The sequence below is a fragment of the Schistocerca piceifrons genome, chromosome 4 (assembly GCF_021461385.2).
Source record: "Schistocerca piceifrons isolate TAMUIC-IGC-003096 chromosome 4, iqSchPice1.1, whole genome shotgun sequence".
Classification (NCBI taxonomy): domain Eukaryota; kingdom Metazoa; phylum Arthropoda; class Insecta; order Orthoptera; family Acrididae; genus Schistocerca; species Schistocerca piceifrons.
In genome coordinates this window covers 389267932-389293026 of record NC_060141.1, presented here as the reverse complement: position 1 = coordinate 389293026, position 25095 = coordinate 389267932, and the positions used below count along the sequence as shown (strand labels likewise).

Below are 25095 nucleotides of genomic sequence, written 5' to 3'. Positions count from 1 at the left end.
CTGCGTGAAGAGTTTGACAGAGCACTGAAATACCTATGTCGAAACAAGGTCCCGGGAGTAGACAACATTCCATTAGAACTGCTGACGGCCTTGGGAGAGTCGGTCATGACAAAACCCTATCATCTGGTGAGCAAGATGTATGAGACAGGCGAAATACCCTCAGACTTCAAGAAGAACATAATAATTCCAATCCCAAAGAAAGCAGGTGTTGACAGAGGTGAAAATTACCGAAATATCAGTTTAATAAGTCACAGCTGCAAAATACTAACGCGAATTCTTTACAGACAAATGGAACAACTGGTAGAAGCCGACCTTCGGAAGATCAGTTCGGATTCCGTAAAATGTTGGGACACGTGAGGCAATACTGACCCTACGACATATCTTAGAAGAAAGATTAAGGAAAGGCAAACCTACGTTTCTAGCATTGGTAGACGTAGAGAAAGCTTTTGACAATGTTGACTGGAATACTCTCTTTCAAGTTCTGAAGGTGGCAGTGGGAAAATATAGGGAGCGAAAGGCTATTTACAATTTGTACAGAAGCCAAACGGCAGTTATAAGTGTCGAGGGGCATGAAAGGGAAGCAGTGGTTGAGAAGGGAGTGAGACAGGGTTGTAGCCTATCCCCGATGTTATTCAATCTGTATATTGAGCAAGCACTAAAGGAAACAAAAGAAAAATTTGAAGTAGGTATTAAAATCCATGGAGAAGAAATAAAAACTTTGAGGTTCGCCGATGACATTGTAATTCTGTCAGAGACAGCAAAGGACTTGGAAGAGCAGCTGAACGGAATGGACAGTGTCTTGAAAGGAGGATATAAGATGAACACCAACAAAAGCAAAACGAGGTAATGGAATGCAGTCGAATTATTAAGTCGGGTGATGCTGAGGGAATTAGATTAGGAAAGAGACACTTAAGTAGTAAAGGAGTTTTGCTATTTGGGGAGCAAAATAACTGATGATGGTCGAAGTAGAGAGGATATAACATGTAGACTGGCAATGGCAAGGAAAGCGTTTCTGAAGGAGGAATTGGTTAACATCGAGTATTAATTTAGGTGTCATGAAGTCGTTTCTGAAAGGATTTGTATGGAAGTGAAACATTGCCGATAAATAGTTTGGACAAGAAGAGAAGGGAAGCTTTCGAAATGTGGTGCTACAGAAGAATGCTCAAGATTAGATGGGTAGATCACGTAACTAATGAGGAGGTATTGAACAGAATAGGGGAGAAGAGGAGTTTGTGGCACAACTTGACAAGAAGAAGGGACCCGTTGGTAGGACACGTTCTGAGGCATCAAGGGATCACAAATTTAGGATTGGAGGGCAGTGTGGAGGGTAAAAATCGTAGAGGGAGACCAAGAGATGAATACACTAAGCAGATTCAGAAGGATGTAGGCTGCAGTAAGTACTGGGAGATGAAGAAGCTGGCACAGGATAGAGTAGTATGGAAAGCTGCATCAAACCAGTCTCAGGACTGAAGACCACAACAACAACAGTGTAATAAGGAACTTCGTCAAAGTTAGGCCTTGGTCAAAATTTCTTTGATCAAATCTAGCGCCTTGCCTTGGATCTAATCAAAGAAAACGTTCGTCATCTATTTATTGCTTTGAGGAATGTAGCCGCTAGGAGCGTAAGCGTTGCCGCAATTGTTTTCTGTTTAATGTAGAGTTTATAAAAGTTAGATTTGACCACAAAGTCTGAGAGCACACATGACGTTGGCGCAAGCGCAGTGAAAGAACTGTGGCGGAATACTTGATGACAGTGTAATGCATATGGAAAAAAAAAAATCCATTTTGCGCCACATCAAAGATCTTTGTCAAAGAAATATGATGAATATTTGATGAAATTTCATTGCCAAAGAAAATTTTATAGTGTAATACCGGCCTAATCCATGTACGGTCTTTACTCAAATAAAAATTAAGTTTACAGATCGTGTATCAAGTAAGGCTAACAGGGTGCTTCAAGCACATACAAAAGAAAAGTGGAGCGACTGGTAACAGGCTTATTTCACTGGCGAGTGCATGTAACAGAAATACTGAGAAACTCCAACTGGCAGACATTCGAAGAAAAATGACTTACACCGCGAGATTCTGCTTAGGCTACTTCTTTCGTATAGCCTTGCTGCCAGTTTTGTAATGGCCTCGTCGCTACTGCTGTGGGGCCAAGTTGTTATGGTTAGCCGAATACGTGAAACGGCTTCTGGTGTAGTACACCGCTAACACAATTTCTTCCTGCCACTTATTACACAGCTGTGTCCCGGGACCAGATAACAGGACAGGATAACGAAGGTTCTACAACACTCCAAGAAATTAGTAACAGAGTCATACTAATGAATTAAAAATATCTGCTTATCCTTGTTTAATAATGAAGTCTGCTACACTGCTTGTAATATAACACAAATACAAGGTCCTCAATGTTTAAATGCTAATAATCGAAGGTTAACTTCACAGCCCATAGCAAATGTAATTTACAACTGTCTGTTCACTTCTAAGAGTTCACTAAACGACGTTCGCTGTCTAAGTCAGCCCTGGACGATGATTCATAACCAAGTGGGCGAGAGCTCCTCTATTTTCCGAGTAGGCTTCTGTCCGTTATCGCCCGATCAATGGTGGATTCTACTCGGTCGGCAATTGGTGGAGGCGAAGACGATATCTTCATCCTCAGCGCCACCCGTGGCGATGGTAGAACTCGCACAAGGGGTGAGTCTCTATAGCACTGGCACCATCTTGCATCTTTGCACCCGTGGTGCTTTTGCCCTGGCTGTGTCTTGTTCGGACGACACAGCAGCTTCAAGAACAGTTTTTCGGGCAGAAATAACGGAAGGCAATCCCGCCTCTCTCCCCGCTCCTTGCGCATGTGCCTCTTAGGAACGGCGCAGACAAAGTTAGGCAAACAACAGCTTGTACAGATGGCGTAAAAGCAGTGTATCTATAACTACATCTATATCTATACTCTGCAAACCAATGTGAAGCGCATGTCATAGGGTTCGTCCCATAATACTCCATTCACTTATGGAGTGCAGGAAGAATCATTACTTAAATGCCTTTGAATGTGCTGTAATTATTAATCTAATCTTGTCTTCGCGATCTCTTTGAGAGCAATACGTAGGAGGTTGTGATATATTCCTAGATTCATCACTTAAAGATGGCTCTAGAAACTTTGTAAAGAAGTTTTCACGTCTCCATATCTGAGTGGTCAGCGTGGCTGACTGTCATGCTGGGGACTAGGGTTCGATTCTAGGCACTGACAGGGATTTTTCCTAGGTAGGCTGGCTGATAGGGCGTATACCCAGTCTCGTGAGAGCAACTGGGGAGCTGTTCGACAGATTAGGAGCGATTCCAAGGTCAAGGAGTCCCACAACGACCGGTAGAGCTGTGAAATCGGTAGGCACGCAATTTGGTTAGTAGCTGCTTCTGAAGTTTAAAGTCAAATCCTTCTTGCCATCGCATCAGACGCGGCCTGTGCACATGAGTTTAGTCTCGGGAACATGGCGGAAACATACTAGCTCGATGGTGGTGTGTGCACAGTGCTGTGAGCCATCAAAATGAGTGGCCGTAGGGAATTTCACATCTTCAGTGATTGTGGAAGCAATAGTGTCAAAACCTAGTGGTATAGAAATTCAGCCACACACGGGCAGTAGTGGGGCTACAGGGGTGAGAGTCATTTTGTTAGTGCAAGTTGCCTACATCAGGGGCAGGTATGCACTCAGGGGGCAAACCTATTGTTCTCCTTTGATTAACAGGTACTTAACCTATTTTCTGTTAAGTGGTTTTCCATCTCACCCCATTTCTTTTTGATTGACAGGCACTTAATCTATTGTTCACCCTGCCCCCTACCCCTCCCCCCTCGCTGCTACAGGTACACTTACAGGTCTGAGTCAATTTGAGTGACTTCTTAATTAAATTGATCAATTAATTCACCCTCAGGTGGGAAAGTGCCATGCCCCCTGCCACACACGCTCCCCCCCCCCCCCTGGTTGGAAATTCATATTCCATCAGGAAAATGAAACCTATACTAACCTAAATAAATGTCAGGAAAGAAAGGGCACTTGGACTACCTCCACTAACCTGTCACCCAACCACCACCTCATCCTAGGATATGGCGAGAGGTTCGAATTTTGGCGGGAAGATAGGTCAATTGAGCTGTCTCTGCTAACCTAAGAAAATGGTGGGAAAGAAAGGGCAGTTCCACTAACCTAAGTCACCCAAACACCACCTCCTCCTAGGGATTCATGGGAAGAGGACTCGACCTCTGCTGGACATAAGTCTTTATTAAGTTCAATGCACTATTGCATTTAAACAATTAGAGGCACTACCACCATCCAGTGTGGACGCCAAGGGGTCCAGACTCCAACCAACCTAGTACACAGTACCACCACCAAAAATCATCCCTCCTGTGATGTAATCCAAGACGGTGGGGGGAAATGGTGGGAAACAGACTCCAACCGACCGAGTACACAGTACCACCACCAAAACTCATCCCTCCTGAGATGTAATCCAAGATGGTGGGGGGAAATGGTGGGAAACAGTGTGCTCGCCATGGGATCCGGACTCCAACTGACCTAGTACACAGTACTACCGCAAGAGGGAGCTCTCATCTGTGATGTAATCCAAGATGGCAACCATGACGTCAGCTGATGACGCAAGTACTGTTATTTAGAATGGTGGCAAACAGTGGTTTCACCATGAGGTCTGGATATACACTCCTGGAAATTGAAATAAGAACACCGTGAATTCATTGTCCCAGGAAGGGGAAACTTTATTGACACATTCCTGGGGTCAGATACATCACATGATCACACTGACAGAACCACAGGCACATAGACACAGGCAACAGAGCATGCACAATGTCGGCACTAGTACAGTGTATATCCACCTTTCGCAGCAATGCAGGCTGCTATTCTCCCATGGAGACGATCGTAGAGATGCTGGATGTAGTCCTGTGGAACGGCTTGCCATGCCATTTCCACCTGGCGCCTCAGTTGGACCAGCGTTCGTGCTGGACGTGCAGACCGCGTGAGACGACGCTTCATCCAGTCCCAAACATGCTCAATGGGGGACAGATCCGGAGATCTTGCTGGCCAGGGTAGTTGACTTACACCTTCTAGAGCACGTTGGGTGACACGGGATACATGCGGACGTGCATTGTCCTGTTGGAACAGCAAGTTCCCTTGCCGGTCTAGGAATGGTAGAACGATGGGTTCGATGATGGTTTGGATGTACCGTGCACTATTCAGTGTCCCCTCGACGATCACCAGTGGTGTACGGCCAGTGTAGGAGATCGCTCCCCACACCATGCTGCCGGGTGTTGGCCCTGTGTGCCTCGGTCGTATGCAGTCCTGATTGTGGCGCTCACCTGCACGGCGCCAAACACACATACGACCATTATTGGCACCAAGGCAGAAGCGACTCTCATCGCTGAAGACGACACGTCTCCATTCGTCCCTCCATTCACGCCTGTCGCGACACCACTGGAGGCGGGCTGCACGATGTTGGGGCGTGAGCGGAAGACGGCCTAACGGTGTGCGGGACCGTAGCCCAGCTTCATGGAGACGGTCGCGAATGGTCTTCGCCGATACCCCAGGAGCAACAGTGTCCCTAATTTGCTGGGAAGTGGCGGTGCAGTCCCCTACGGCACTGCGTAGGATCCTACGGTCTTGGCGTGCATCTGTGCGTCGCTGCGGTCCGGTCCCAGGTCGACGGGCACGTGCACCTTCCGCCGACCACTGGCGACAACATCGATGTACTGTGGAGACCTCACGCCCCACGTGTTGAGCAATTCGGCGGTACGTCCACCCGGCCTCCCGCATGCCCACTATACGCCCTCGCTCAAAGTCCGTCAACTGCACATACGGTTCACGTCCACGCTGTCGCGGCATGCTACCAGTGTTAAAGACTGCGATGGAGTTCCGTATGCCACGGCAAACTGGCTGACACTGACGGCGGCGGTGCACAAATGCTGCGCAGCTAGCGCCATTCGACGGCCAACACCGCGGTTCCTGGTGTGTCCGCTGTGCCGTGCGTGTGATCATTGCTTGTACAGCCCTCTCGCAGTGTCCGGAGCAAGTATGGTGGGTCTGACACACCGGTGTCAATGTGTTATTTTTTCCATTTCCAGGAGTGTAGTACACAGTACTGCCACCAGAGTGCACTATCGTCCAGTCCCTGACGTAATCCAAGATGGTGGGGGCAAAATGGCAGGAAACAGTGTGGTCGCCATGGGATCCAGAGTCCAACTGACCTAGTACACAGTACTGGCACCAGAGGTCGCTGTCGTCTGTTCCGTGACATATTCCAAGATGGCTGTCTGATGGTGGAGAGCAAGGGTCTCACAACAGGAAATTCAAGGGCATATTGTTTATTTATAAATAATCAGTCTGTGAGGGTTGGATTTCTCTTGCTCATCATTCTCTGCTGTTTGGAAACTTGTAGGTCTTGTAAGAAGTAATTACATGGAGCAAACATGTTGCATAACCTAAAATTCCGCACTGTACTCTGGGTGTCTTAACCTAATGTTTCGCCATTTGTTGAAACTTGACCTATTGTTCTGTTAAGTGGTTTTCCATGTCACCCCCATTTCCTTAAAATATTCTACCGCCTTTGAACCAAATTAAGAAATTAGTTATGTCCTCCCACCAGTTTCTGGTACACTTTTCGAATTTCACATGCTTATGAACGCCATTTATGGCGCATCCTTCTTTGTCACCCTCCCCTTAAACTATTGTATTGCGCTTTACATAAAAAGTATGCAAATTAACCTATTGTTCTGCACTTAACCTGCTGTTGTGCTCCATGTCACCCATTCACATACACTCTCCCCTTAACTATTGTACTGTTAACACCACATTGATATAAAAAATTTATGCAAATTAATTTTATCGGTATTCTTGACATGTGTGGGGTAGTTTTTCTTAATTTGCAGCATCCTATTGGTCAGTGAAATCGATGGAATACAGTTTAAACAAAAGATCACTAGTAAAAAACACATCGTCCCCCCACTCGACAACCAATGCCGCCGCCGTCAGCTGCCAACCAACGCGTAGGTGTCGGTTCGGGTCCCGCAAGGATGAGGCTGCGACATCTCTTTCATAGATGACACCTGAGAAATTCCTGTCAGAACACATGTTCACCTAGGTACCTGTGCTGGTGCAATGACACATAGCTGTGGTACATGTCTAGCGCCAAGAGAGACGCCCCAATGCTTCCCAGAATAGCACAGGATGCATTGTTCCTCGCAACCCTAACGGAACTTGCAAGCTGTGTCTAGCATGCACGCGTACCCAGCGCGGCTAATGCTTCACGGCAAAAAGTTCATCCTGCTGTCAATATACCTCTCAGAAACGTTAAATGTTCACACCGCTAAAAAGCCTGTGCACTCATACTAAAACATCATTAATCATAAAAGCATTCTTGTTGTTTGGAAAGAGATCACTGTCAAATCACAGATGGGGGGAAATCATAACAATTATCCAAACAGAATTCGAAGCACTGTCATTCAGAAGAGAAAAATGTCCTGAATTTTCTGTATCCTACAGCTACAGGTCGGGAGACCTGTAGCATCCCCGCCAGAGATGGATGATCTGCTTCAACTTGTCTTTGAACACTTGCTTTCTCAGAACTTTCAGCACATACATTACCTCCAACCTACAATTTAGGGGATTCAAGGCATTGTATGGAATATATGGAAATTGGTGGAGAAGAAGGAGCTCCTAACAGGAAAGTCAAGGGTCTATTGTTTATTTATAAAAAAAAATCAATTTGTGGGGCTTGGATTTCTCTTGCTCATCATTCCCTGCCATCTGGAAACACGTAGGTCTTGTAAGAAGTAATTACATGGAACAAACATTATGCATAACCTAATGTTCGGCACTGTACTCTGGGTGTCTTAAATTAATGTTTGGGCCTTTGTTGCCACTTAACCTATTGTTCTGTTAAGAGGTTTTCCATGTCACCCCCATTTCCTTAAAATATTCTAGCGCTATTGATACCAAATTAAGTAATTAGTTACGTCCTCCCAGCATTTTCTGGTACACTTTTCGAATTTCACATGCTTTTGAGCTCCATTTCTGGCGCATTCTTCTTTGCCACACACCCCCTTAATCTTTTGTAATGCGTTTCACATAAAAATTATGCAAATTAATCTAGCGTTCTGCACTTAACCTGCTTTTCTGATCCACGTCACCCACTTACGCACTTCCTCCCATTAACTACTGTACCGCTAACACCACATTGATACCAAAAATTTATGCAAATTAATTAAATCGTTATTCTTCACATGTATGGGATAGTTTTTCTTAATTTGCAGCATCAAGGGAATATAACTTAAACAAAAGATTGCTAATAAAAAACACATCCCGCCACTCGACGCTGCCTCCACCCCTGCCACAGTCGCCGCTGCCACTGCGAGCCACTGTCAGACACAAGCCAGTGCGAGCCATTGCTCTCACACTGCTGCAGGTGAAAATTGGGTCTATTTTCGTGTATACAGTTAGAATTCTTTGAGAGTTATACTGACGTCACAGAACCCCAAGGCGCACTCATGCTGGTCCCATACGTGATGATACATAGCTGTGGTATGGTCCAGCAGAGAGAGATGTTCCAATGCTTCCCAGAATAGCACAGGGTGCATTGTTCCTTGCGCAACATGAGAGACACATCTAACCGTGCTTAACTGTCCAGCATGACTGATGCTATGCCGCTAAGTACACGCCCGTAGCTACAAACCCTGGCAAGCAAGGTTCTCAATCTTATACTGATGTCACATGAATACGTAAAAATAAGAATCGAGTTGACCTCATGGAAATTGTATAGTGTCCCAGAAATAGTTCGTGCTCACTTTCCTGATGTCTCAGCTTGTATGCACGGAAATTTTTGCCCTAACAGACCTAACGTGGTATGGGTACCATCACGTGTTACCCTTCCTGCTCTCTATAGACACTGTACCCCCTCCCGGATGGTGAACTCTCTCCCTCCATTTATCCAACTCTTACCTCACCTCCCCCTCCCTCTGTCCTTTCACCGGGCTCCCTCTCCCCCCCTTCCATCCTGTTTCTCCCCTACCTTCTCTTTGACTCCTTTCTCTCCCCCTCCCACCCACCGAGTCCTTTTTCTTTCCACTTAACCATCTTCCCCACTCCTTCTCACGGCTGCCCTGCCTCCCCCCTTTTTCTGTGTCCTCTCCCTCCATTGGCTCCCACCTTTTTTGCCTTTCCTCTCCTCTCCCTCTTTTTTTGCCTTCACCTGTCCTGGTCCTCCCACATATGCCTGGGTCCTCCCCCTCCGTATGCCTTCGTACTCTATAGTGCAGTGTTGTGCATCCCCTTTTTAAGTGTTGTGAACAGCCACCATACTGTTTTTAATTGTTGTGAACAGAAAGGAGACTGTTGCCATGTGCTTTAATTGTCTATTTCAAGGGGTGGGGGAGGGGAGGGGAGCCTGCGGTCCTCCCAGTCCAGCAGCTCGACACAGATTGAGTGAATTTCCTGCCATTTTTTCCCTGGCCTATCTTGGATTACAACACAGGAAGAGAGAGGGAGAGTGTGAGGGGAGTTTCCTGAGTGGGCCCCATGTGCCGACTGGGGAAAAAGATGATGTCATCTAGTGCTGACAGGTAGTAAATTGATCAATTTAAATTATTGGCATAGTTAATTTGATATCCCACTACTCGCTTACCTCAGTGGCAGAGGGTTACGTAGCATGACAACTGCCAGGTTTGAAAGTATGAGAAGTGGAATTTATGGGGTTTGTCTTCCAGTACAAAAACTTAGTCATGTCTGCCTCATACTGATTAGCTACTATGGTGAAAATTTAGAGACGGGAGTAACATGTATTATAGAGATGATCATCTTCAAATGCGGTACTTGTTTACAACAAGTGACACATTTAGTGAACATCTGTGATCATGTCTAATATTGCGTAATATTTTTAAATATAAGGAAGTTATTAATCAGTTAATCATCTGCTCACACAGAACGTCAGGAAATTACTGTGTCATAATTTTGAGGTCGCTGAGGGTGGCAGCAAAGAACAGTTGGCATGAAGTTATCCAAATTTTGCCGACTGCTAATGACCAGTACATGGGAGTCGGCGACCAATTTATTGCGACCTATTATAGCTCATCTATTGGGGCTTCACAACATACTAAAGTGGGTACATCACCAATTAATAACAAGATGGCGTGCATCCCCAGGTGCCATCCAAAAATGTCAGTATTTGCTCTTGAGCAAAAATAATTGGCGACCACTGCTCTACAGAGCGTCGTCATGTCGCCTTGGTATCCTCGATTACCAGATGCCTTTCTAACGAGTATGTATGGGACATTATCGAATGACAGCTCCAGCGTCTCAACAATCAGCATTAACTGTCCCTGTTTTGACCAACCAAGTGCAACAGGCATCGAACTCCATCCCACAAAATGACATCCGGTACCTATACAACACAATGCATGCATGTTAGCATGCTTGAATTCAACATTCTGGCGGTTACATCGGTTATTAATGTAAAAGCATTTCACATTTGCAATGGTGATCCTCACACTTGCATTAAGCTGTGATCTCGTAATGTTAATCACTTACATATATTAGTATTGGGACAAGAGTGATTCTGGCACACTCTGCATTGTTGCCAGATTTATCCAAGATGGCGGTGGTGACATCATCCAAGATGGCGGTGTTTAGACTTGGCAACAACGAATGACATCATCCAATATGGCGGCTGTGATGTCATTAAAGATGGCGGATTTTGGCGTGAAGTATGAATTTTGGCAGGAAAGTGCCGCAACCCCCATCCCCCCACATAAATGGTGAGAAGTTTAAATTCCAACAGGATAATGAGACACACCTGGGTTATCTCGAGTAAGCAAAGAAAATCGCAAGAAGTCACTTGGGCTACCTCCGCTAACCAAAGTCAACCGACCGCCACTTCCTCCTATGAACTGGCGCCAAGGTTGAATTTTGGTGGTAGACAAAAGTCATTTCGCTGCTAGGGTAAGAAAATAGCGTGAAAGAAAGGACACTTGTACTAACCTCAGTCACCCGACCGCCACCTCCTCCTAGGAACTGGCACCAAGTTTGAAGTCCAACAGCACAATGCATCACACCACTGTTATCTCTGCTAAGCAAACAAAATCGCTGGATGATATATCACTTGCCCTACCTCTACTAATCTATGTCACCCGACCATCACCTCTTCCTATGAACTGGCACCAAGTTTGAATTTTGGCAGTAAACAAAGGTCAATTCGCATATCTCTACTAAGCTAAGAAAATGGCGCAATAGAAAGGACACTTGTACTAACCTCAATCGCCGGACCGCCATCTCCTCCTAAGAATTCGTGGAAAACAAGGACTTCTCTTCATTATTTAAACAATTTCATTCAGGTGTGTTTGCCACTGGGTCCAGAGCTCAACTGACTTAACACACATCGCCACCACCAGACGGCGCTCTCATCTGTGACGTAGTCCAAGATGGCGACACCAAGTGTATTTACCACGAGACCCAGACTCCAACTGACTTAGTACATATTGCTGCTAGATGCATAGGGGGTGAGTAAAACCAGGTTGTAACTTTACTGCAGGAGACAGGTTCGAGGAAGGTGACTCATTTCGAGATATGAGAGTGCAAGAAATATGATTGACTTGCGGGTGTGATCCGATATAGATATGTGGTTGACTGGAAAGACCTGATTCCAAATGACAGACATCATTTCTAGCAGATAGCTTAAGACTAGAGATCTGAAAAAGCTAGTGTACATTTCATACAACCTCAATCGGCACATCATCTACTACTGCTGTTTGTGTTGCTTCTCAATCAGTCATTGCCTATAGCTCAGTGGATATATCGCAGGATCTCTGACATGGTATTGAGACAGAATCCTCTAGAAATACTATATAATTATCTAGTTGGGGCGGTATGAGGGAGTCGCAAATACTGCTTACTTACTACGTTCCTTAGTCAGATCACTTTCAAAATGCGGTAATTTTATCCTGAGGTTGCATCATGGTCGGTAATACACATTCCTACGATCACCGTCACGGTATTTGCCCGGTAAAAACTACCTCAATCAGAGGTAATGTCGTACCAAGATTCGTAAAGTGGGTATAGGTTTTAACCTGCATACTTCTGCACGCCTGACGAACCAAGATCGCTTGTGACAGTAACATACGGTAGTTGCTGCGATCGGGTTTTTCTTTAACATCTCACCGATTACGTCTCTCTTTCCAAGGCACAGTGGTAACACATGCAAGAAAAACACAAGAGACATGCCCACCTGTGGTTGATTTTCGGTGAGTATTATTTCGTGTGGTAGGCAATCAGTTATTGATGAAGTATTATACTTAGTAGTAGTTGTGGGTGTATGATATGTTCGCATTTCGGCATCAGATTTATAAAGTATGTGTTTGTGGGATGGAAATGGCTATGTCCAGTCGTCAGGAGGGTATGGATATGACTGGAGTACTGTGATAGCAAAGGGAAGAGTATGTCTAGTCATAAGAAAGGTAGTGATATTTGTATTTCCAGAGCCACTGCCGACATCAGGGTGTATTTCCGATGCTTCGCTCATTGTCGAATGCCATTAAATTGAGGCCATGATTGTAAGATTTACTTGTAAGTATAATGGTAAACATATGTGAGCAGTTTTCTGGAATAATTCCGTGTATGCATGGCCTGTGGTGGGAATGATTCATGTTTCTGGTTAACAGCAGCAGCTGTCGGAATGCAGAGACCTGTTTGAGTGTAGTAATGTATCTGAGTTAGCTTTGCCGTCCTCTGGATGACCGAATAGCGAACTAATACGTAATATGTGTTGGGCGGCTTTAGTGATCAAGTGGAAATTTGAGAAGATTGTGTATGGAAGGGCGTTTGCACTGGACTGTTGTTATTTCCTCCCATGTAAATTGTTCAGTTGACGGCTTCTGCACATTTCGCACCTTTATTTAGTTGAGAGAAGATCGATTGCGGTGTGTGCATTTGACATGTGGAAGACATGTTTGCCTGTTCTCTAGACATGGGGTAGACCTTAGTTGGCTTGTAAATTATAGGGGTGATTTGGAATATGTTACATAACTGACATCGGTATTCGAGAGTGGAAATATGAGTTTAATATATTTGTTTCTAGGTAGTCAGTGGTTTACAGCACGCTGCACCTCACTAAAGTTTGGGGTTTGTAGAGAAATAATTTCCAGTTTATATCTTGGGAATTATGTTACGCTAGCGATCGGTTTGATGCTGCCTAGTGCTTGATATCGAGAAGTACAGTGAAAATGGTATAATATTATGGCGAACAATGTGGGAATACTTGTGTTCATCTAATCCCAGAGTCTGGAGATGGGTGTAGAAACGCAAGCAAGCAGGCAGGTTCAGACCAGAAAAGGGTAGCGCGTTTGTACTGAGGGGGAAACTAGCCGGTCTTTGCACATCAGTTCTGAGAGTGACTTCGATTCATTGAGGGCTTTCTGATGTAAAAGGGGTGATTTTTATGGTACAGGATCCGAATTGTGTGTTTACTACATGGACACAGTATGCGTTTATATATTGCTGAGTTGGAGATCAATTTCATGCACTAATATTCAAGTTCCTGACACCAGTGGGAGGACAGTGTAGATGAGTAGGTGTCTTTACGAATTTGACGATATGTATGGCACTTTGCGAGGTTTGGTTGTTGGTGCAATATGGCGATCAGTGTAAAATAGTTTATTGCAGCTGAATGTCATGTCTGTGAAAGAAAGAAAAGGTGGACGGTGCTTTCCTAGGACTGGGGAGCATCGTGACATATAGCCTGTGTGAGTGTAGGCATAGTTTAATTTTTTCGGTTGCTGTACAGATATAAAAGAAAAGTGGACTGTTTGTGTAAAATTTCATTGTAAAGTTGCTGTGGCTTATGTTGTGTCAAATGTGTATATATTGTAAAGTTAGTGTGGTTTATGTTGTGACATGAGTAGAAAGGATGACTGTGTGTCCTATTGTGAGGGATGTATAGGTTCAGCAAATAGATAAAAGGGAGAAATTTTTTTATGTGGGAAAATTACATGCACTATAGATAATGAGGTTGGTTCAAGAAGGACAGTGATCAAGAGAAGAGTTTACCTGTACATAGATCGGTGTCAGACTGTAGCAGCAATGGTAGTATTTAACTGTAGTTACACTGGTAGATATGTTCCTGGCTTCCAATATTCTTGTGAGTCTGGTATGTATTTGATCAGCTATAGACAAGTTAATAGGTTGCACTTCAGCAATATGTGCAAAATAATTTTACCGCTGAAAGTCCCAGCAAGAAGAGGTGGATGGTGCTTGGAAACCGGCGGCATCAGTAATTCCACGGGTAAATTCCGTAAGAGCTAGTCATAGTGCTCTATTCATTCACATCATTTTTGCTGCGATATGGGAGCGTCTGTGAGAACACTTGGCGTATGTTTAGAGCAGAAAGGATAGCATGTGATGGAGTGGGTACCATGTAGGTCTACGAGGAAGACTGCTTTCGATGTTATTCTGCGCTATTTTCATAAAGAAGTTCTGTTAGGGCAAGAAGCTGAGACAACACGAAAACTCGTAAAAAAGCGCACATTACGTATTTCTGGGGGACTATGATCTTTACTACATTTCGACTTGGTTATTTTAGATAGCAATGTGGCTTCAGTATAACGTTGCTAGATGCGGTTGCGATGGTAAGTCGCTACGTGTGGCAAAGCATCAGTCAAACGTCACACATGATCCGTTAGAATCGATCAGGAGAAAGCAGCTTTTGCTATTCTGGAATGGATTTCTGCAGCGTCTTCGCCGGACCGCGGTTAGAGTGAGGGTAGCAACGAACCCACGTGCACAGCCCTGCTTAGAGCCTGCACTTTATAAATACGCCTTCACTCCCGTCTGACTGCGTCATCAACAGCGCCTAGATGACTTTCACCTGCATTTGGCGGCTGCTCGCGTCTGCCGCTCACGCCGGATCACGTCAACATGTGTGTCTAGGTGAACACGTATTTGGATAGGAATTTCTGAGAAATGAAGTATGAAGGAGATGTCGCCGCCTCATGCTTACAGGACCCGGGCGAGGGTCTGTGCGTGGTTTGACAGCTGACGGCCGTGCCACTTGTTTGTAGATGCCTGTGCGCTCTACTGAACAGGGGTTGGCGGAGGGTGTTGGTGCGCATTGATTGCATTATTTTGTGAGCAGGTCGGTAGGCTGTGCTATGAGTTATTTGGACAGTTTACGCGTACTGAGCGTGTCTACACATCCCTGTGCTGCATTATTTAGGAGGAGTCTGCAAGTGTGTAATGAAATTATTTCGGAAAATTCTGAGTTGTTTGCGTGTCTGAAGAGCGTTATTTAGAAGTAGTTTACAGGTCTGTGGGCTGTGTGAGATGGCCCCAAGCATCTCAGAGCCTGTGTTTTGTGTAAGTGTGATAAATATAATCCATACCTAAATAAATTGTTTCAAAATAAATAGAGTGCAGTCGTTCTTTACTCTATACAGCAACCCAGTGCAGGCTGAGTCATTTTCGCGCCATTTTCCTCCTCCAGACCACCATCTCGGGTTACATCTCATGAAGAAAGACAGCACCATCTAGTGGCAGTGCTGTGCTCTAGGTAAGTTGTAGTTTAGATCTCATGGTGGAGAAATTGGCTGCAAAATAAAGACTTTGTTTCCAGAGTCATTTTACCGCCATATCCCCTCACCATCTTCGATTACATCACGAAACGGACAACAGCACCCTCTGCCAGTGGTACTGAGTACTAGGCCTCATGGTGAACACATTGTATGCCGCCATCTTGAATAACGGTACTTGTGTCATCACGTGACATCACGACAGCGCCCTCTGGCGGTGGCAATATGTACTAAGTCAGTTGGAGTCCAGATCTTGTGGTGAACACACTGGGTGTCGATATCTTGGATTATGTCACAGGTGAGAGTGCCGTCTGGTGGTAACGATATGTACTAAGTCAGTTGTGCTCTGGACCCCCTGAATGAAATTGTTTAGCTTAGTAGAAATATGTGAATTGACCTTTGTTTACTGCCAAAATTCAAACTTCGCGCCACTTCATAGGAGGAAGTGGCAGTCGATTGACATAAGTTAGAGGATGTAGCCCAAGTGACTTCGCGCGATTTTCTTTGCTTACTAGAGATAACCGGGGTGGCGCATTATCCTGTTCGAATGTGAACTTCCTGCCATTTTTGTGGGAGTTTGGGGGTGTGGCTTTTTCCTGCCAAAATTCATACTTCACCCCAAATTCCGCCATCTTTAATGACATCACGGCCGCCATCTTGGATGAGGTCATGCGCCGTTGTCGAGTCTACATGCCGCCATCTTGGATACATTTGGCAACAATGCACATTGTGCCAGAATCACCCTTGTCCAAAATACTTATGTTAGCTATTCAAATTTTTTTCTGAAATTTCATGACTCTGCATTAATTATTTCTTAGTGTTGAGTTTTTTTCCGTCAGTATACGCATGAAAGACGTGATTCACTCTCGTTGTTCATTTTCATGATACCTGTAATTACATGGCTGATTTATCACCATTATGTCGCAGACATTTGATGACAAAAAAAACATAGTTTACATAAAATCAAGCTGCCTGCCCCCTAACAAACAATACAGCTGATTTTATCACATAGCAAACATGACAGGTCGTATGTATATTACACGGTTCATTAATCATATTTTAATGACATTATCTTCCTCATACATACTTTAATAAAATCCCTAAGTGTTTCGCATATGCCACAGCAGAAATCAGAAAATCGGACACAAAGCAGCAACTGAAATGCAGAACAGTCACTACCGGTAACGTAAATGTCTCCTGTTTCTAATAAGCAGTAAGCAAATGCTAGCCTTTCTTCGGGTACGTTGGTCGTCGGTAACTGGCGTTCTGCTTTTAGACTTCCTCTTCAATTTAATGAGAAGTCAGCCAAAAACGTCAATCGACATACGTGGAAGGTATGTTAAGCTGGGGCTACAATAAAGTGTTAAATGCATTATCTCAACGCAGTTCACCTTTACGTACAAACTGAGAGATCCAAATTCTTCCTTTTCCACGGCAAGTCTTACGTTTCTGGTCTCCATCACGACATTGATCGGAATAAGTTAAGCAATTTTATCCCGACAACGTCAGCGCCAAAAAACATCACACATGTTCCTTACCTCGCGCCAGAGTAAATGCTTATTCGCAGATAGGCAATGATGGATCTCACACACGAACCGTTTGCTAATGTTAATCCGCTTGTATTCTCTTCGGTTAAATGGGTCTTGACGTGTACACGTGGCAAGTTAGAACACTCGTTGCTATATGTTCTATATAAATACGATTATACAAAGAGGAGTGGGACATAGATGATAGCAATGCTGTGTGTGTGTGTTTCTCCTCTTCGGGCATTACTGCTCTTGAATCACTTGCTTCTTACGCTGTAGCGTGTAGGTAGGTAGTAGATTCGTACAACACATTTTATATTTTCCTGTAAGTGTTCTGATATTCTAGGAATTAACGTACGTTTGATCATAATTGTTTGTTTTGTAAGCACCATACTCAGTTCTGTACGGAATCTTCTCCTTCGCATTTAGTCATCTGCTTATTATTTGAGAGCGCAAGAACTATCGATTGCTTATTATTGAAATCGAACATTTCGATTACATACGATCATTTTATGAGATTGTAGTATGTAATCACGTACAGGTTTATTCGTCTCTATCAGCGTCTACACTCCCGTCGCTTTGCACGATTAATACCATTTCTGCATTCTTTTTGTTTATTGTTTGGAATGTATGAGCAAAGGGGGCAATTGTTGTCTGGTTTCTCATCAAATGCGAAAATGCTACAATTTACTGGCCTACCCATTAATGACAGTAGTTCTTGTGGTAGTTCCTCCGCATAGTACCGACTACTCCCGGTCACTGATTAGTGTGCAGTTTGTTAGCGACTGGTGTAGGTGTAAAATAGTCACGTTTCTGGCTATGTTTACAATGAATCGCGTTCACAATTAATAGAATGTTTCGAGCTGTTAAGCCGTGGTCGAATGGATTTCACATTTAAACCCAACGTTTTGTCCCCGTCTGCGGAGGATATTTTCAAGCGGGATCTTAGCTCTGAGTGTCTGATACACGCAGGCTCCCTGCTGACTGCAGCAAAATCCGTTTACACGTGCTTCCGCGCAGTGGCGTGACGTCCCATGTTATAATACCCGAGTGCAATTGGCCGTTTTCGACTGCCGTCGTCCGTTGTTGCTATCGCGCCATCGTAGAAGGCTGGAAGACATCTTCAGCGCCAGAATCCAGACACTGTATCGTTCAGTTTCACGCCCTCCTCCTGCTGAAATTCCTGGGATGATTTACAATCTGTATGGCTCTCTGTACAGCCTTTCATGGTATCCGCTTGTGGCTGCCAGTAGTTGACTCCTATTAAAAGTAGGGCGTCAAATTGAAGGAGATCTGGATTTCGGTGCTGAAAAATATGTGTAGCAGCCTTCCAGTATGGAGTGATAGCAACAGCGGAAGACGGCAGTCGACAACAGCCAATTGCACTCCGGTATTCAAACCATGAGACGTCACACCACTGCGCGAGAGCACGCGTAAACGGAATTTTGCTGCTGATAGTAACGAGCCACAAAGTGAATCGGACACTTAAGTCCTCCACAGATGGCGACGAAACGTTGGGTTTAAATGTGAAATCCATTTGACCGCGGCATAATAGCCCGAGACAATTTATTAATTGTGACATTTACGGCCGTGAAAGTTTATACTTTTCAATGGGTCGTATTAGTCGTAATACCACATTCCCTGCATCATTGGGTGCTTCATATGGACCAGCAGGCAGCTTGCCTGCATATACCTCCATACATAGGATATGAAAATTTCTAGCATCATTGCATACACTTTTATGCTGTGTTTTTCTGGCTTATTTCGAATGTACTTCTTGAATTTGCAAAGTCCCCGGAATGCTTCCAACATCTCGGCTATTGTTGTCAGTGCTCCTGCATACAGTCAGTCACAAATTCATATTATATTTCTCTCATTGGTACCGGATTACCTCTTTCCTTCCTCTGCGCCCCCGTAACGTCATCAAATCGCACAATGTGCAGAAGAATATTGACACTCCGTTTGCAAATCCATGCATGCAAAAAATGTGTAATGCCACCAGTGGGCCATAGTGCACTCCTATCAGGAATAAAACACCAAGGGAAGTTGACAGTTGTGCAAAATCTGTCTGTGGGCTTTCTCAAACACTGCGGGCATAAGCTGCTGCAATTCTGTCTAGCTCTAGGTTGTGTAATTTGCCATACGGTCAATCAGTTTCCAATAATCGAGAACGTTTTCGAATTTTTTGCTTCCCCCTTTACACCTGCACAATATTCTGACCAGAAGTTTTAGCTGGATGGGCTTTTGTTTTTCCATTCCTACCTTGAAAAATATCACGATGTTCAATAGCTGGGGCTATTGCAGACGCACTTTGAGAATCGTCGTCCGACTGCTCTAATGCTGTATCGATCCCTTCATGCTCAGACTGTGCGTTGGTATCAAAGACAAGTGCTGTGTGTGAGATTCTTGTCTTGCGGTTCTGTGCGTTAATATCGAAAACAAGTGTGGGGCGTGATTCTCACGTAGGGCCTGGCCACAACAGTAGCTGTTCGTCTGACGTGATTTCTTTCCTGTAAAATTTTATGTATTTTCACATCTGGCGGAGCATGTAATGTATTCTGTGAACGCAACTGCTTCATTCAGTACGTAAAACCAATGCTAATTCTAAATTTGCTTCTAAAAGGCGTAATGTACACAGAATACATTCAGGAGAAAAATCAGGCCAGTTGCAAGTTTCTAGCAGAAAGAAACAGACTGAAGGATAAGCAAGGAGATATTTCAAGAATCCACAGGGAATTGTTATGTAATAGCTCCCGTATGACAGAAGGTTAACCATGCACAATGCTCCAACCAAACCGCTATAAGCAGGCTTTAATTGTAATTTGAGAGACGAAAGGCGCATCTACCGCAGGGAGAGCTAACAAAAAAATCACTGCCAGGTCGATACTTCACTATCTTTAAAATACATTGAAATATTTTAATAAAATCATGAATGTCAGATTTTTTCTCAAACGCGAGCGATCGCGGGCTAAGAAGTGTCAAATTATGTAAAATGGAACACGCTCTCAAAAATATTGATATTAGAAATTAACTAAACATAGATAGTAAAAAAATGGAAAAAAATAAGATAAGTTAAACCGGACCTCTACAAAGAATGGATCTCGAAAGATTACCAGTAAAAATAAAGAAATACAAACCACAAGGTAAACGAGACCCTAACATTGAGGAAAAGACGGGAACCGTAAAAAGTAGTAAATAGCCTAAAATGAGAAGTGAATTATAACAATAAGAGGCGGAACGCTGCACTTGGTTGAATGCTAATGGCACTGTTGTAATGGCAGTAATATACCTCGACAGCGTGTCTGAAAAAAGGTTCCGCCTCGATTGTCGTTTCTAAAATACAGGGTGTTTCAAAAACTTTCATCCGATTTCTAAAAGACTACATCTTCTACACCAATAAAGACAGAAGGCTGGATGAATTTTATCTACCTTATCGAAACTTTAAGTTTACCTTGGCGCCAGTTGCATATTGGCTGTTCACGTTTTGCTGCCGTTGTGGTCTCGCTAGCCCTTTCGTTCATAGCCCGATTTCCGTCGGGACCTGGTGAGGATAATACAGGAACAAAAACAAAATATGAATGCTCCATTTCAACAAGCACAATTCAGTTACAACAGTGTAGAATTCAGTGTCTTCTTATCTCACGGCAACGTACGTGATATTCTTCCTCTGGAGGTTTGTGTATGACTCCGTTTATGTGCCACCTTTTGCAACAACTTTGGATGAACTGGCATCGTTGCACAACGGCAGTGATAACGCAACGATTCCAGATCCACACAAAAGTAGGGGACGAGTCTGGCTGCCATTAGATGTTCGTCGTGTGTCCGGTGGAGAGCTCAAAGAACATTTGTGAAATTTAGGCCCACTGATCATTTGTGAAAGTTAAACGAAAACTTTGATCCTTAATGCAATTGTAAAACGTACCCCAAGGCTTTATGTGCACTCATGTAAAACATATACCCTTGTAAAATCGGAGGGTTCTTCTGAAAATAAAATCTTTGTAGTCCCACACGTAGGCAAAAATTTACCTCCAGTATCAATCAACATTAGTGTACAAGGTAACAGTGTTACGAAACAGCATGCATCCATTTATCTGTCTGAAACAATTATTAAGATTATTTAATCTTTTCAACTACTAAAAAAAACGTATTTGATCACCAAAAGCGTTTCTTTTATTGACGTGAAACATCGTCAGTGGTCTGGAATGAAACAAATTTACAATAATGAATTGTTTTCTAAATCTAAAAACACGTCGTTAAAAAGGTATTGTAGTGGGATTTTTACTTACCGCAGTTTTGCACGATTTCCGCTTATATGTGGAATTGTTGATTTGCTGCGGTGCACATCTCTTGACGTGAAATGCGAGGTAATACAGCACCGCTCCTATTGTTTACGCCATCCTGGCTAAACGTGTTTCTGTTTTTTGTGTGTGTAGTGTTGCCAACGTAACTGGCAGTTAGGGTTTTCAATTTATTTAAAATCGTCCTTCTAATCTGTATTTTACTTTTGCCATTTGTATTTATTTAGTATGTAAGGAAATGTGTGTGTGTTAAAGAGAGAGAGAGACAGAGAGAGAGAGAGAGAGTTGAAGACGCAGATTGTGAATAGGTATGGGTGGGGAGGAAGGTGGGCGGACAGAGATCAGTAATGATAGTGACAGCGAATGCAAAGTCAAGGATGCTATAACGCTCGCATTTCAATAAATTTTTATGAACTGACTTTAGATCTAGAAACCAAACCAAAATTGTCAACAGGTATGTTTTAATTCAATGAAACGAAACCTTATCGTAACATAACTAGCCTACGCATTTTTAGAAACTGATGAGGGATTTTAAATAACTTAATACTGTGAAGCAGATACGTACAGATTCGCCACACAAACTGAGAACTTTCTGGAACAGCCTGCACTGTAGCAATGTGGAAGCGAGTAAAAGGAAAATAACAACACAAAAAAATCGATCGTCTTGCAGCCACAAAGGCAATTACCGTAGCTCATCTCACGTCCCGCTCCCACCCTGTCTCTTCAGAGCAATAAATCACATAAAGGTAGGAGGGCCCGCCAACAGGACTCTACGAAGCGACAGGTGGAAAAAACACGACAGCGAGATGGAAGGGGAAGTGGGCGGAGCTTGAGCGAGCATTGGTGGGAGTAGCCGCGAAGCAAATGCGTTTGTGCAACGCGGAAAATACGAAGGCGTCCAGTAGTTGGCTCGGAGAGCTCGCTCGCAATGACTGCGAATGGGTATGTGGTGAGCGTCGCCAAGAGCGTAGAAGCAAACACGGTGCAGGGGCTGCAAGCGCAGCAGCGCGTGCTGGCGCTAGCGCAGAGCCGCGGCGTCGGAATAGTCCAGATGAACGGTCAGCGCATCTACGGCCCGCCCCGCTGCTGGGACGGCCCGCCGCCCCCGCGCGGCTGCGAGGTCTTCGTCGGGCGGCTACCGCGCGATGCGTACGAGGACGAGCTGGTGCCCTTCTTCGAACGCGTCGGCACAATTTACGTGCTGCGGCTTATGATGGACTTCAGCGGCACGAACCGTGGCTTCGCCTTCGTGCAGTACACCACTCCGGAGGCGGCCGCGCTCGCAGTACGCCAACTCGACGGCTGTCACCTGCGGCCGGGCCACGAGATCGGCGTCGTCCCATCCGTGGACAACTGCCGCCTCTTCATAGGCGGCATCGCCCAGGACAAGAGCAAGGCCGAGGTCCACGAGCAATTGGCGCGCATCGTGGAGGGCGTGGAACGGGTGATAATGTACCCAGACGAGGACGGCAAGGCGCTCAACCGGGGGTACGCGTTTGTCGAGTTCCGGACGCACAGGTACGCCGCCATGGCCCGCCGCCGGCTCGTGCAGCTGTGGGGACACAGCATGGCCATCGACTGGGCCGAACTGGAGCCGCAGTGCGACGAAGAGGTCATGAAACAGGTACTGCACCTACTGCAATTGCGCTTATTACGCGCTGTTTCTCTTTCTGCTGCACAGCTGCTGGCTATACTCGTGACTGGATCTGGACGAACACGCATTATCAATCGTTTTATGAACATGCTTGCTTAAATGTCAGGTCTGTGCGACTACTTGATCGGCTGTCAATTATGCGAACTTAACGCAAGCGCCGGCCGGGGTGGCCGAGCGGTTCTAGGGGCTACAGTCTGGAACCGCGAGACCGCTACGGTCGCAGGTTCGAATCCTGTCTCGGCCATGGATGTGTGTGATGTCCTTAGGTTAGTTAGGTTTAAGTAGTTCTAAGTTCTCGGTGACTGATGACCTCGGAAGTTAAGTCCACGATCGTTGGCCGTGTACGGTGCTGTTTGATGCATTTGTCAAGCATAGTTAATGTTTGACGTCTTTTCGAGCAATTTTGAGTAACGGAAAATGTGACAAGATGGCGGACGTTGTTTGTGTCGATATTTAGCAGCCGCATGTTCGGTGGAAAATTGTTTTATTACAATCTAATTGTATCGTTAGTTTCCAAAACTGTCGAAACTACGACCAGGGACGATAACAAAGTAGCACTGACAAGTGCCGAGAAGATGGAGGTATCACGTCTTTCCCAGCAGGAAGAGGTTATGAACAAAATTAATATTTTACGCATAATATACAAGCAGGAGAGCCATGGAATAAGATAAATACCTAGTCTCCGGTTCGTTCACAGCGTAACATATACTTTTAACATGTTTTCATTTGTATATATTTTTAATCCATTCTCTTCTCTGAACACAGTGCCAGCGTCAATGCAAGGACTGCTTTCTCTACATTTGTGGTCATTCTACCAGTCACAATACTCACGGAACATCGTCTGAGTTAAAGTGAGGTTAAACTGACACTGTACGTGTGTGACAAACCCGCTGCTAGATAAGGGCGCATTTTACTAGTTTACGGGGGCCTTAACACTAGAGAGGCTTCTAGATACATGTCAGTTACCAGATTTTCGTAGAGATCATGTTCAACGATCTGAAACACAACTGCAAATTGACGGATGATTTTATTCGAGCCAGTGATAGCTTTTAAATCATGATAAAGCAAAATGCTACACTGAGTACAATCCTCTTGTTAAATAGAAAGCAATTTATCCTGCAGCATGAATGATGTAGTAAGAAGAAAAGCTAAATTCACCGAGATAAAATTGCTGCAGAGAGAAAGGGAAGGAGAAAGGTTGTAGAATCAGCCCCCAAAGTAAAAGCTTAGTCTTCTGTGAATACGTATGGCAGTCTTCGTGAACTCTTTGCGACTTTAGACTCTTAAATGGTCAGTGACTCGTAAGAAACCCTTTATTCGGAAGAAGACCGCCACCCGATGTTCCGCCTATTGTGCAGACATCGAACACAATAATTTGCTTCTGGTATGACAAGTAGAAATATACTGTGAATATGTTTGTAATTTATATAAAGTGAGCCTCGTGCAGCTAAAGGAACTGTCTCTGTATATTTTCCACCATTGCAGCCAGCACCGTGCTGAAAATTCGATCTCATTGCAAAACCATTCGCTGTCTTCGGGAGACATGTGAGCGCATCGTTGACTTGAGTTTGATGTATTTTAGCTATGAACTGACGCTTGTACATGATGCTAGAGGCGCAGAACGCATTATCATGTATGTAAATGTGAATTTACTTACTGCCCGCGCCAATTTCAGTTGACACTCCGCGTGGTAGCTGACGGGAGTGTCCATAAAGGCATTTCCGATTTACAGTCGCTCCCATCAACCACCGCGCTGAGCGTCGAAGCCAGACAGTACCCAGTAGCCACCAACCCATTACAGCCCAAGCAAGCGTGTTCAAGCAACAGTTTGTGTTGCGACTACGTTAGCCCGTGCTGAAGATATATTCACATGATTTGTTTTATTACTATAGGTTAGATAAACAGATTTGAACCTATCATTACTCTTGACACCTTCGATTAAAAAGCAGAATGCAATCATGAGAGTAACTGTAGCGCCTCATGAAAGACTGTTTAATAAACAGAGCGGGTAAGGGTTTCAAACCG

At 44.5% G+C, this 25095-nt stretch overlaps 1 protein-coding gene across 1 annotated transcript in view; it reads left to right on the top strand.

Annotated features, from left to right (window-relative positions):
- Positions 1-22344: 22344 nt before the first annotated feature.
- Positions 22345-25095, top strand: part of LOC124795866 (probable RNA-binding protein 46) — a 166140-nt gene continuing 163389 nt past the window's right edge. Inside the window, exon 1 of the mRNA XM_047259948.1 lies at positions 22345-23040. Within this exon, the coding sequence (XP_047115904.1) occupies positions 22345-23040 (696 nt within the window). The remainder of the gene's footprint in view (positions 23041-25095) is intronic.